The sequence below is a fragment of the Tachyglossus aculeatus genome, chromosome 1, assembly GCF_015852505.1.
Source record: "Tachyglossus aculeatus isolate mTacAcu1 chromosome 1, mTacAcu1.pri, whole genome shotgun sequence".
NCBI classification, from domain to species: Eukaryota; Metazoa; Chordata; class Mammalia; order Monotremata; family Tachyglossidae; genus Tachyglossus; species Tachyglossus aculeatus.
Genome location: NC_052066.1, coordinates 142,422,079 through 142,436,317, shown reverse-complemented (window position 1 = coordinate 142,436,317; position 14,239 = coordinate 142,422,079). Strand labels below are relative to the sequence as shown.

General features: G+C 47.7%; 1 protein-coding gene across 1 annotated transcript in view; it reads left to right on the top strand.

The window, feature by feature from the left end:
- The window catches only part of MAL (mal, T cell differentiation protein), a 42,919-nt gene extending 32,616 nt beyond the window's left edge, over window positions 1–10,303 (top strand). The window contains 2 exon segments of the mRNA XM_038747341.1: window positions 3,756–3,881; window positions 8,891–10,303. Of these exon segments, the coding sequence (XP_038603269.1) occupies window positions 3,756–3,881; window positions 8,891–8,965 (201 nt within the window). The 3' untranslated portion in view covers window positions 8,966–10,303.
- The last annotated feature ends 3,936 nt before the right edge of the window (window positions 10,304–14,239 follow it).

Genomic DNA, 14,239 nt, shown 5'->3' with positions numbered 1-14,239 from the left:
GTGTGGTGGATAGAGGTCCTGGGTTCTAGTCCTGACTCTGCCACAAGTCTGCTGTTTTGCCTTGGGCAAGCCACTTCACTTCCCTGTGCCTCAGGTACCTCATCTGTAAAATGGGGATTCATTCATTCAATCGTATTTATTGAGCGCTTTCTGTGTGCAGAGCACTGTACTAAGCGCTTGGGAAGTACAAGTTGGCAACATATAGAGACGGTCCCAACCCAACAGTGGGCTCACAGTCTAGAAGGATGATTTGCTTGTATCCACCCCAACACTTAGTACAGTGCCTGGCACATAGCAAGCGCTTAACAAATATTATTATTATTATTATTATTAAGACTGGACGGAGGAGAGGTGGGGAGAAGAAGACTGAGAAAAAGTTAGGGAAGAGACCCAGAGAAGGAGACAGAGAAAAACAGAGCTAGAGACCGCTAGAGTCAGAGAAACAGATTGAGACTAGGGTGGCTTTTAATCCAGTTTTATTTCCAGACAGTGGCGTTGTCAGCCAGTCTGGACTGTGCCCTGGTGGCAGGGAGGGTAGGGAAAGGGAGAGAGAGGGGAAGGGAGACAGAGGGAAAGGGAGAGAGGGAAAGGGAGAGAGAGGGGAAGGGAGACAGAGGGAAAGGGAGAGAGGGGGAGAGAGAGGAGGAAAGGGAGTGAGGGAAAGGGAGAGAGGAGGAAAGGGAGAGAGGGAAAGGGAGAGAGGAGGAAAGGGAGAGAGGGAAAGGGAGAGAGAGGGGAAGGGAGAGAGAGGGGAAGGGAGAGAGAGGGGAAGAGAGACAGAGGGAAAGGGAGAGAGGGGGAGAGAGAGGAGGAAAGGGAGTGAGGGAAAGGGAGAGAGGAGGAAAGGGAGAGAGGGAAAGGGAGAGAGGGAAAGGGAGAGAGGGAAAGGGAGAGAGGGAAAGGGAGAAAGGGAAAGGGAGAGGGAAAGGAGACAGAGGGGAAGAGAGACAGAGGGAAAGGGAGAGAGGGGGAGAGAGAGGAGGAAAGGGAGTGAGGGAAAGCGAGAGAGGAGGAAAGGGAGAGAGGGAAAGGGAGAGAGGAAGAAAGGGAGAGAGGGAAAGGGAGAGAGGGGAAGGGAGAGAGAGGGGAAGGGAGAAAGAGGGGAAGAGAGACAGAGGGAAAGGGAGAGGGGGGAGAGAGAGGAGGAAAGGGATTGAGGGAAAGGGAGAGAGGAGGAAAGGGAGAGAGGGAAAGGGAGAGGGGGAGAGAGAGAGTTTAGAGAATGTACGTTAGTAGGGGATGTTTGTCAGAAAAATGGTGTCCAATATTATGGGTGGCTGTCAATGGCTGCCCTAGTAAAAAGACAGACACATACACACATGGTGAGAAATAATAACTGTGGTATTTGTTAAGTTTTTACCATGTCAGGCACTGTACTAAACGCTGGGGTAGATACAGGGTAATCAGATCGGACACAGTCCCTGTCCCACATTAGGCTCATAGTCTAAATAGGTGGAGAGGCACAGAGGCAGGGGTAGAGAAGCAGAGAGAGATGAGACCGAGAGATCACAGGGAGAGTCAGAGACACAGAAAGACAAAGGGATAGAGACATGTACAGAGGGACGGAAGCAGAGACATATAGAGAGAGACGGGAGAGCCAGAGACTCACAGAGACAGAATAAGGTACAGAATAATGATACTAATCGAGATATTTGTGAAGCACCACTGTGTGTCCGCACTGTTCTGAGTGCTGGGATAGACAACAAGAAAATCAGGTTAGGCACAGTTCCTATCCCACATGGAGCTCACAGTCCAAGTAAGTTCGTTGTGAGCAGGGAATTTGTCTGTTTATTCAGTCAATCAATCGTATTTATTGAGTGCTTACTGTGTGCAGAGCACTGTACTAAGCGCTTGGGAAGTACAAGGTGGCAACATATAGAGACGGTCCCTACCCAACAGTGGGCTCCCAGTCTAGAAGGGGGAGACAGAGAACAAAACCAAACATATTAACAAAATAAAATAAATAGAATAGATATGTACAAGTAAAATAAATAAATAGAGTAATAAATACGAACAAATATATATACCTATATACAGGTGCTGTGGGGAAGGGAAGGAGGGAAGGTGGGGAGGGATGGAGAGGGGGAGGAGGGGTAGAGGAAGGAGGGGGAGGGGGATGGGGGTTTATTGTTGTATTATACTCTCCCAAATGCTTAGTACAGTGCTCTGCACACAGTAAGCGCTCAATAAATATCGTTGAGTTGATTCAAAGAGAAAACAGGTATCGAATCCCCATTTGACAGATGAGGAAACCGAGGCCCAGAGAAGTTAAGAGACTTGCCCAAGGTCACACAGCAGACCAGTGGTGGAGGGGGATTAGAACCCAGCTCCTCTGACTCCTGAGCCTGTGCTTTTTCTACTAGGTCATGCTGCTTCCCTGCAGGTGTCCAGTATAGTTCTCACCCACCTCATCAGTACTGTTGAGATCAGTAGTTTTTTCCAGCCTCTCTCTGGGCCAGTTCTGACCATTGGAGATGCGATGACCAGACCAGACGTATTCCTTGTGCACAGGGGATGGAGTATCTACCAACTCTGCTATATTGTACTCTCCCAAACACTTAGTACAGTGCTCTGCACACAGTAAGCACTCAATAAGTACCACTGATGGCTGCCACTCATACCGGGAGCCATATTCCCGTAACAACTGGGAAGCTGCAGGACCTAATGGAAGGAGCACTGGCCTAGGAGTTAGAGGACCTGGGTTCTAATCCTGCCCCTGCCATGGGTGTGGTGTGTGACCTTGGGCAAGCCACTTCACCTTTCCGTGACTCAGTCACCTCATCCGTAAAATAGGGATTAAATCCTACTCCCTCCCGATTGGACTGTGAGCCCCGTGTAGGGCAGGGACTGCGTCCGACCTGATTAACTAGTATCTACCCCAGAGCTGAGAACGGCATTCATTCGTTCATTCAATCGTATTTATTGAGCGCTTACTGTGTGCAGAGCACTGGACTAAGCGCTTGGGAAGTATATTTTACTATTTATTAATTTTACTTGTTTTTTACATTAATTTTACTTGTACACGGGAAGCAGCGTGGCTCAATGGAAAAGAGCCCGGGCTTTGGAGTCAGAGGTCATGGGTTCAAATCCCGGCCCTGCCAATTCTCAGCTGTGTGACTTTGGGCAAGTCACTTAACTTCTCTGTGCCTCAGTTACCTCATCTGTAAAATGGGGATGAAGACTGTCAGCCCCACGTGGGACAACCGGATTACCTTGTAACCTCCCCAGTGCTTAGAACAGTGCTTTGCACATAGTAAGCGCTTAATAAATGCCATTATTATTATTATTATTATTATATCTATTCTATTTATTTTATTTTGTTAATATGTTTTATTTTGTTCTCTGTCTCCCCCTTCTAGACTGTGAGTCCGCTGTTGGGTAGGGACCGTCTCTATATATTGCCAACTTGTCCTTCCCAAGCGCTTCGTACAGTGCTCTGCACACAGTAAGCGCTCAATCAATACGATTGATTGATTGATTGATTACAAGTTGGCAACATATAGAGACAGTCCCTACCCAACAGTGGGCTCACAGTCTAGGAGCGCATGGTAAGCGCTTAACAGGAACCATAATTATCATCAGTCGTATTTATTGAGCGCTATAATTTATTGAGCGCTATAATTATATAACTGAGCGCTATGATTGAGCGTTATAATTCTAACGATTAATCATCAGCAGTGCCACACGAGAGCAGTGGACTGCTTCCAACAGTCCCGCCGGCAAACCACTTTTGCTCTGTTTCTTTCCACGTTCAGGACGCTGCTTACCATTCGATCGCCGCTCTGTTCTACCTCAGCGCTGCCGTGCTGGAAGCCACTGCCACCATCAGTCTCTCAAGTTTCATTCCACCCTCAGTTTACCAGGAAAATATCTCTGCAGTGGTAAGTGGGGACAAGACCAGGCGTTTCGAATTAAGGGTCATCGGCTTTGGGGTCGCTAGAGAATGACTTCTCCAACTCGCTCTCATCTCTCAGCTTAAATCCGAGCCAGGCTTCCGGCTCCTTTCAATCAATCAATCAATCAATCGTATTTATTGAGCGCTTACTGTGTGCAGAGCACTGGACTAAGCGCTGGGGAAGTCCAAGTTGGCAACATCTAGAGACGGTCCCTACCCAACAGCGGGCTCACGGTCTAGAAGAAGTCCTCCGTTGCTCCGGAGCTGTAGCCCTGCCCCGCCGTCAAGCGCTCAATAAACACGATTGAATGAATCACGAAATCCAGCTGGGGTTGGCGTGAGCTTCCCCGTCCACCCGCAAGCAGCCCTGCACACAGTAAGCGCTCAATAAATACGATTAAATACGAAAAAGCAGCCTGAACTTTTAGGCCGGATCTGTATTCCGGCTTCCCAGGACTCCTCGGTCACAGGGATCTGGAGGCGGAACAAACCCGGGCATTTCCTGCTCCCGAAACTTCCAGTGTGCAGGCTCCAAGTCAGGGAAGCGGCGTGGCCTCGGGGCTAGAGCACGGACCCGAGAGTCAGAAGACCTGGGTTCTAATCTCAGCTCCGCCACGACTCCCTGAGCCTCAGTTCCCTCATCTGTAATAAGAATAATGATATTTGTTATATATATATATAACAAAATATATATAAATATCATTATATGTATATATGCTTGTTTGTTATATTTGCTATATGCTATATATATATATGCTATATTTGTTATATATATATATATGCGTGGCTCAGTGGAAAGAGCACAGGCTTTGGAGTCAGAGGTCATGGGTTCGAATCCCGACTCTGCCACATGTCTGCTGGGTGACCTTGGGCAAGTCACTTAACTTCTCCGAGCCTCAGTGACCTCATCTGTAAAATGGGGATGAAGACTGTGAGCCCCATGTGGGACAATTTGATCACCATGTATCCCCCCCAGCGCTTAGAACAGTGCTCTGCACATAGTAAGCGCTTAACAAATGCCATAAAAAAATAACTGAGGCAGAGAATAATAATAATGATAACGATGGCATTTGTTAAGCGCTTACTATGGACCAAGCACCGTTCTGAGCCCTGGGGCGGTTACAAGGTAATCAGGTTGTCCCACGTGGGGCTCGCCGTCTTCATCCCCATTTTCCAGATGAGGTAACTGAGGCACAGAGAAGTGAAGTGACTTGCCCGAAGTCACACAGCTGACAAGTGGCGGGGTTGGGAATGGAACCCATGACCCCTGACTCCCAAGCCCGGGCTCTTTCCACTAAGCCACGCTGCTGCTTGAATATGGGGATTAATAGTGTGAGTCCCATGTGGAAAAGGGACTATTCCCAACCTGATTAACTTGTACATATTTACTATTTTATTTGTTTTGTTAATGATGTGCGTTTAGCTTTAATTCTATTTGTTCTGATGATATTGACACCTGTCCACATGTTTTGTTTTGTTCTCTATCTCCCCCTTCTAGACTGTGAGCCCGCTGTTGGGTAGGGACCGTCTCTCTATGTTGCCAATTTGTACTTCCCAAGCGCCTAGTAAAGTGCTCTGCATACAGTAAACGCTCAATAAATACGATTGAATGACTGAACGAATGGTGCATAATAATAATAATAATGGCATTTGTTAAGCGCTTACTATGTGCAAAGCACTGTTCTAAGCGCTGGGGGGATACAAGGTGATCAAGTTGTCCCGCGTGGGGCTCACAGTCATCATCCCCATTTTACAGATGAGGGAACTGAGGTTCCGAGAATCAATCAATCGTATTTACTGAGCGCTTACTGTGTGCAGAGCACTGTACTAAGCGCTTGGGAAGTACAAGTTGGCAACACACAGAGACGGTCCCTACCCAACAGTGGGCTCACAGTCTAGCAAGTTAAGTGACTTGTCCAAGGTCACACAGCAGATGTGGTGGAGGCGGGATTCGAATCCATGATCTCTGACCCCAAAGCCTGTGCTCTTTCCACTGAGCCACGCTGCTTAGGCATATTAAGTGCTTAAGAAATACCACCGTTATTATTATTATTAAGTATAGCTTCCAGTGTCGCTCCAGGCCCATTTTTCGTGGTTGGGAGCACGGTGTCCCAGAGGGTGATGGATAGGCAGCCACCGCCACACTGGCGTGCTCCATCACTGCGTGCCGTGCCACTGTCAGGAGGTAGTATGCGCCTCCAGGCACCGCCTGGCCCCCGCCCTGTCTGTGGGAGGACCTCCTAGGGTCTTCTATCAATCAATCAATCAATCAATCAATCAATCAATCGTATTTATTGAGCGCTTACTGTGTGCAGAGCACTGCACTAAGCTCTTGGGAAGTCCAAGTTGGCCACATCTAGAGCCGGTCCCTACCCAACAGCGGGCTCACAGGCTAGAAGGGGGAGACAGAGAACAAAACCAAACAGACTAACAAAATAAAATAGATTAGACAGAAGCAGTGTGGCTCAGTGGAAAGAGCACGAGCTTTGGAATCAGAGGTCATGGGTTCGTATCCTGGCTCTGCCACATGTCTGCTGTGTGACCTTGGGCAAGTCACTTCACTTCTCTGAGCCTCAGTTCCCTCATCTGTAAAATGGGGATTAAGACTGTGAACCCCACGTGGGACAACCTGATCACTTTGTATCCCCCCCCAGCGCTTAGAACAGTGATTTGCACATAGTAAGCGCTTAACAAATGCCAACATTATTATTATTATTATTATTATTACAAGTAAAATAAATAGAGTAGTAAAATAAATAGAGTAATAAATATGTACAAACATATATACATATATACAGGTTCTGTGGGGAAGGGAAGGAGGTAAGGCGGCGGGGATGGAGAGGGGAAGGAGGGGGAGAGGAAGGAGGGGAGCCCACTGTTGGGTAGGGACTGGCTCTATATGTTGCCAACTTGTGCTTCCCAAGTGCTTAGTACAGTGCTCTGCACACAGTAAGCGCTCAATAAATGCAATTGATTGATTGATTGCCCATTTGCCGAAAGGGAGGGAATAGATTTAATGGAATGGCCCTCACCCTAAGCCCAGCCCCAAAGAAAGCTCTATGGGGGCAGTTCAGGACGCTGCATGGCCTTGGAAGCAGCGTGGCTTAGTGGAAATCAATCAATCAATCGTATTTATTGAGCGCTTACTGTGTGCAGATCACTGTACTAAGTGCTTGGGAAGTACAAGTCGGTAACATATAGAGACAGTCCCTACCCAACAGTGGGCTCACAGTCTATAAGGAAAGAGCACGGGCCTGGGACTCAGAGGGCTGGGGTTCTAATCCCAGCTCCACCACTTCCCCGCCAGGTGACCCTGGACGAGTCACTCAACTTCTCTGGAACTTGGTTTCCTCACCTGTAAAATGAGGAGTAAATACATGATCTCTTTCAATCAATCAATCAATCAGTCATATTTATTGAGCGCTTACCGTGTGCAGACCACTGTACTAAGCGCTTGGGAAGTACAAGTTGGCAACATATAGAGATGGTCCCTACCCAACAGTGGGCTCCCGCTTAGTCAGTGAGCCTTACATGGGGCAGGGATTCTGTCTCTCTGACTTTTCATTCATTAATTCAGTTCATTCAATCACATTTATTGAGTACTTACTGTGTGCTGAACACTGTACTAAGCGCTTGAGAGATTATAAAATTGCAATAAACAGACCCATTCCCTCCCCAAACTGAGCTTACAGTCTAGAGGGGGAGACCGACATTAAATATGTACTTCCCAAGTGCTTAGTACAGTGCTGTGCACACAGTAAGCGCTCAATAAATACAACTGAATGAATGAATGAATGAAATAAATAAATTACCGACTTCATGATCTTGTATCTGCCCCAGCGTTTAGAGGGGGAGACCGACATTAAATATGTCACCAACTTGTACTTCCCAAGTGCTTAGTACAGTGCTGTGCACACAGTAAGCACTCAATAAATACGACTGAATGAATGAAATAAATAAATTACCTGACTTCATGATCTTGTATCTGCCCCAGCGTTTAGAGGGGGAGACCGACATTAAATATGTCGCCAACTTGTACTTCCCAAGTGCTTAGTACAGTGCTGTGCACACAGTAAGCGCTCAATAAATACGATTGAATGAATGAATAAATGAATGAAATAAATAAATTACCTGACTTCATGATCTTGTATCTTGATCTTGTATCTTCCCCAGCGTTCAGTACAGTGGTCGGCACACAGCAAGCACTTAACTAATAATAATGACAATTGTGGTATTTGTTAAGTGATTACTCTATGCCAGGCACTGTACTAAGCGCTGGGGTGGAATAAAGCAAGTGGGGTTGGACGCTGTCCCTGTCCCAAACAGGGCTCACAGTCTCAATCTTCATTTTACAGATGAGGTAACTGAGGCCCAGAGAAATGAAGTGACCTGCCCAAGGTCACACAGCAGCCAAGTGGCAGAGATCCCAAAGTCATTACTCTTCTTCTTACCTGGAGCTGCAGGGCTCCTGCTCTGTCAGTGCCATTTTGTCTGGCCAGAAGGGTGGAACAAAGTCTTCTAGACTGTGAGCCCACTGTTGGGTAGGGACCGTCTCTATATGTTGCCAACTTGGACTTCCCAAGCGCTTAGTACAGTGCTGTGCACACAGTAAGCGCTCAACCAATACGATTGAATGAATGAATGAGCCCCTTCCTTCCTCTCCCCCTCATCCCCCTCTCCATCCCCCTCATCATACCTCCTTCCCTTCCCCACAGTACCTGTATATCTGTATATATGTTTGTACATATTTATTACTCTATTTATTTTACTTGTACCTATCTATTCTATTTATTTTATTTTGTTAGTATGTTTGGTTTTGTTCTCTGTCTCCCTCTTTTAGACTCTGAGCCCACTTTATGTTGCCAACTTGTACTTCCCAAGCGCTTAGTACAGTGCTCTGCACACAGTAAGCGCTCAATATGATTGATTGATTGAACCCTGGGAAAAACAGATCAGTTGTAAACCGAGATCACCCTCTCGCCTTTCCTGTTTCAGGTATTCGCCTACGCAGCCTTGCTGACCTATGTGATTCACGCAGTATTCTCCTTACGCAGATGGAAGTCTTCATAAAGCCTCCCGGAGCTTTCCCGGGAAGTTCTTGGAACGGCCAGCCCCCTCTCCCCGACCCTAAATTCATGAACAATCAGGCACTCAAACAGGGCTCGTTGGTTTCCTCTCGGGGTTGTTTTTCTTGTCCCATGTAGCCAGGTGGAGGGAACCGGGGACCCGATGTATCCGTCCCCCTCTTTCTTGACAACCTTTCTTCACTGTTATTCCCTCTTGGTGTAGTTGAGGGGTCCAAGTCCGGGAGCACATACCTCCCTGTACTAGACCCACCCAAAACATTTTTATCCGTGGCCTCTTGGGTACTTTCATGTCTTTCGGATGGCCCAGTCAGCCCTGACGTCCACTCACGAGCCCAAGAGACGCACGAGTTTAGCCCTGTGATCTGCCCGGCCCAGGACCCCTGAAGAAGCCATTTACCAGTTGCCCTCCTGTACCCCCGCCTTCACCGTCAAAGATGGACCATCAAACACCCCGTAACTTTCTCTTCTAATATTCATTCATTCATTCAATCGTATTTATTGAGCGCTTACTGTGTGCAGAGCACTGGACTAAGCGCTTGGGAAGTACAAGTCGGCAACACATAGAGACAGTCTCTACCCAAAAACGTGCTCACAGTCGAGAAGATATGCTATCATGGGCCTCACCTTCATGAATTCCTCCAAATTCCTGTTGAACCAAATGATATTTCCACCCCACAAAACTTTGGTAACAAATCCACAGATACTAGCTTTTTTTAAAAAAAAATCCCCCTCTTCGGAAAGACCGCGAGGGAGGCTATTTCAGCCCATTACAGTTCGGACGCACGGCATGCGTGAGAAGTGATTCTCACAAAACCCAAGTCCTCCGGAAGCTCAGATATTTTTTGGCATGAACCAGATTGGAGGAAACTCAAAATATCATCATCTGATGGCCAACCACTAGTTGTGAAACTTCATTTTTTTTTTTTACGTCAAGGCGATTTATAGTAAATAGTAAGTGTTCCTGAGCATCGCACTAAACAAAATGCTTGTAGTCCATGTTGTCTAGTAGCACCTGCCCTCAATGAGCTTCCACTTGACTATGCCACTCTCTCTGCTACACATGAGGCCCCTCCACTGACCACATCTTCGAGAACATCTTTTCTAGCGCAGTCCAGAGCGGCCAGAGCCAGCCGGAGGGCTCGCCATCCTACTCTCACCTGCTCAGGGCCAGTAGGTTTCGCTGCCCAACTGAAATATTCTTGCGGCAAGGGAAAGGGCTGTGAGACGGTTCACTCTTCGGCGCCGCTTAGATCCAGGTCGGAGACAACTCCTGAAACTGCGCTGTGGATCTGGTGGGGAAGTTGAGGGGAATAAAGTCAATTTCCAAGAAACGCCTCGGATCATTTCAGGGTGAAAAGCGGAGGGAGCGTCCATAGGGGAGAGATCCTGGGATCGTAGAAGGATGACTCCCAGATATTGGAAAGAGGCTTTTCTAAGTTAGACGGTGGCATTTTTTAAGAATTGTTTTTTTAAGTTCTATGTGCCGGCACTGTACTAAGCGCTGGGGCACATACAAGCTAATCAGGTTGGACACAGGTCCTGTCCCACATTGGGTTAACAGTCTCAATCCAATCTGCATCCCCACCTCTTCCCAGGCCAGATTCCAACCCCGCTCCATCCCTTGCGTTGCCCTCTCCCCCAGCCCCCGGCCCCAGCCCAGTGTGGCCTTGACCTCCTGCAAATTAGTTTCCACTCCACAAAAATGGCCCTCTTTAAGGTCACCTAAGCCCTCCTTGCCAAATCCAGTGACCTCTACTCCATCCTAATTCTCCTCGACACTGTGGACGTCCTTCTTCTCTGGAAACGTGATCTATTCTTGATTTTGCTGACACTGTCCTCTTCTGGTTCTCCTTATCTCCCAGGCTCTTTCACGGGCTCCTCCTCTGCCTCCCAACCCTTAACTGTGGGAGTCCCTCATGGCTCAGTTCTGGATCTCCTTCTATTCTCCATCTACACCGACTCCCTTGGAGAACTCATCCGCTCACACAGCTTCAACTACCACCTCTATGCAGACGATTCACAGATTTACCCCTCCAGCCCTGACCTCCCTCCTCTGTAGTCTCGCATTTCCTCCTGCCTTCAGGTCAGCTCTACTCGGATGTCCCCTCCTTCTTAGACTTGGAAGCCTGTTGAGGGACAGGGACTATGCCTGATCTAAGTAACTTGTATCTACCCCAGTGCTTAGAACAATGTTTGGCACACAATAATCATAATAATTTTCCTTGGACACCTCAAACTTACCATGTCCAAAACAGACGCCTCATCTTTACACCCAAACCCTCTCCTCCCTTTGGCATTCCCATCACTATAGACAGGTCCACCAATCAATCACTTAGTCAATGGTATTTATCGAGTGCTTACTGGGTGCGGTGCACCGTATTAAGTTCTCAGGAGAGTATAATACAAAAGAGTTGGCTGACATTTCCTGGCCACCTGACCACGGTTACCTCATCAGCAAAATGGGGATTAATCAATCAATCAATCAATCATATTTATTGAGCGCTTACTATGTGCAGAGCACTGTACTAAGCGCTTGGGAAGTACAAATTGGCATCACATAGAGACAGTCCCTACCCAACAGTGGGCTCACAGTCTAAAAGCCCTCCGTGGGACAATCTGATTACCTTGTGACCTCCCCAGCGCTTAGAACAGTGCTTTGCACATAGTAAGTGCTTAATAAATGCCATCATTATTAAGGAGTTTACAGTCTGGATGGAGAGACAGGCATTAAAATAAATTACAGATACGAACATAAGTGCTGTGGCTCTGAGGAAGGGGTGACTATCAAGTACTTTAAGGCTGTAAGTTCATTGTGGGCAGGGAATGTGTCTGCTAATTCTGTCAAGCGCTTAGTACCGTAATTAGAGAAGCAGCATGGCTCAGTGGAAAGAGCATGGGCTTGGGAGTCAGAGGTCATGGGTTCAAATCCCAGCTCCGCTGCTTGTCAGCTGTGTAGCTTTGGGCAAGTCACTTCACTTCTCTGTGCCTCACCTCATCTGTAAAATGGGGATTAACATTGTGAGCCCCACGTGGGACAACCTGATCACCTTGCATCCTCCCCAGCACTTAGAACCATGCTTTGCACATAGTAAGCGCTTAACAAATTGTTATAAAAATTATTATTGATTATTAATACGGCAGTAAGTTCTCAATAAATACCACCGATTGGGTCTGTTAACTCTTAGTATAGTGCCCAGCGCTTAGTACAATGTCTGTCACATAGTTAAGTACTTAACAAATACCATTATTATTATTATTACTTTCCCAAGCCTTTAGTACAGTGCTCTGCACGTAATAACTGCTTAATAAGAACCACTGATTGATGGATTGATTGCTCTAAGGGTACAGATCCAAGGCCAACGAGATCTATTTCATTCATTCATTCATTCAATTGTATTGATTGAGCGCTTACTGTGTGCAGAGCACTGTACTAAGTGTACAACAGCGGGCTCACAGTCTAGAAGGGGGAAACACAACAAAACAAAACATATTAACAAAATAAATAGAATAAATATGTACAAATAAAATAGAGTAATAAATATGTACAAACATATATACAGGTGCTGTGGGGAGGGGGAAGAGGTAAGGCGGGGGGGATGGGGAGGGGGAGATGAAGGAGGGGGCTCAATCTGGGAAGGCCTCCTGGAGGAGGTGAGCTCTCAGTAGGCTTTGAAGGGAGGAAGAGAGCCAGCTTGGCGGATGTGCGGAGGGAGGGCATTCTAGGCCAGGGGGAGGACATGGGCCGGGGGTCGACGGCGGGACAGGCCAGAACGAGGCACCGTGAGGAGATTAGTGGCAGAGGAGCAGAGGGTGCGGGCCATTTCCTTCCTTGCCCCGGCATGGATAGGTACGGGCATGTATGGGCAGTGGAGGGAGGGTGAGGGGAGGATCCAGGCTGCCTGTCCTGGTCTGAGCCTCGGGTCCAGGCCCATAACTGAGGGATAGCGAGGACGCCGCTTCACACTCGGTCCTTCAAGAGGCAGAGCGAGTAGTAATAACAAGCCCCAGGTGGGCGGCCTCCCAGTGTTGGGGAGGGGGATCCCCTGTCCTCCAGAACGTGCCTGGGGAGAGCATGGGCCGGTGACTGGGGGTCATGGAGGGGTCGATGTTCCCCGACCACTAACCACACTGACCAACCTGAGTAGAACACATTCCTTGTTCAGCCAGGCCCTGGCCCTCCTTAAAGCTTTTTGCTGCACAGATCATTTTTCTACAAAAATGTTCGGTCCACATCCCCCCAATCATCAAGAACCTCCAGTGGTTGCCCATCATCATCAATCATATTTACTGAGTGCTTACTGTGTGCAGAGCACTGTACTAAGCACTTGGGAAGTACAAGTTGGCAACATCCCCATCAAACAGACTCCTTAACAACGGCTTTAAAGCCCTCAATCACCTTGCCCCCTCCTACCTCACCTCACTACTCACCTGCTTCAGCCCAGCCCGCACACTGTGCTCTTCCAGGGCCAGCCAACTCACTGTGTCCCCATCTTGTCTATCTCACCTCCAACCCCTTTCCCACGCCAAAAATACCATGGATTGATTGATTTAAATTATTTTTATGGTATTTTTTGAGCGCTTACTGTGTGTCCAGCACTGTGCTAAGTCCTGGGATAGATTCAAGTTAATCAATCTAAATAATAATAATAATAATAATAGCATTTATTAAGCGCTTACTATGTGCAAAGCACTGTTTGAAGCGCTGGGGAGGTTACAAGGTGAGCAGGCTGTCCCACGTGGGGCTCACAGTCTTCATCCCCATTTTACAGATGAGGGAACTGAGGCCCAGAGAAGTGAAGTGACTTGCCCAAAGTCACACAGCTGACAGTTGGCAGAGCTGGGATTTGAACCCATGACCTCTGACTCCAAAGCCCGGGCTCTTTCCACTGAGCCACGCCGAACGGGTATTGAATTCCCATTTTGCAGCTGAGGAAACTGAAGCCCAGAGAAGTGAAGCGACTTGCCCAAAGTTACACAACAGGCAAGTGGCATTGCCAGGATTAGAACCCAGGTCCTCTGACTCCCCGGCTTGTGCTATTTCCACTAGGCCACACTGCTGCCCGAAAGCTTCTGCAGACCCATAGGACAATCTCACTGCCAGATTCCTTCTCCCACCTGGGGGTTTCTGGCTTTGTCCTGGGTGGTGAATGCCTGCAGGCTCAGAGAAGTTTGTTTATTTTTGATTTTTTTTCTATTGATATTTGTTCAATGCTTACTACATGCCAGGCACTATACTAAGCACTGGGGCAGATACAAG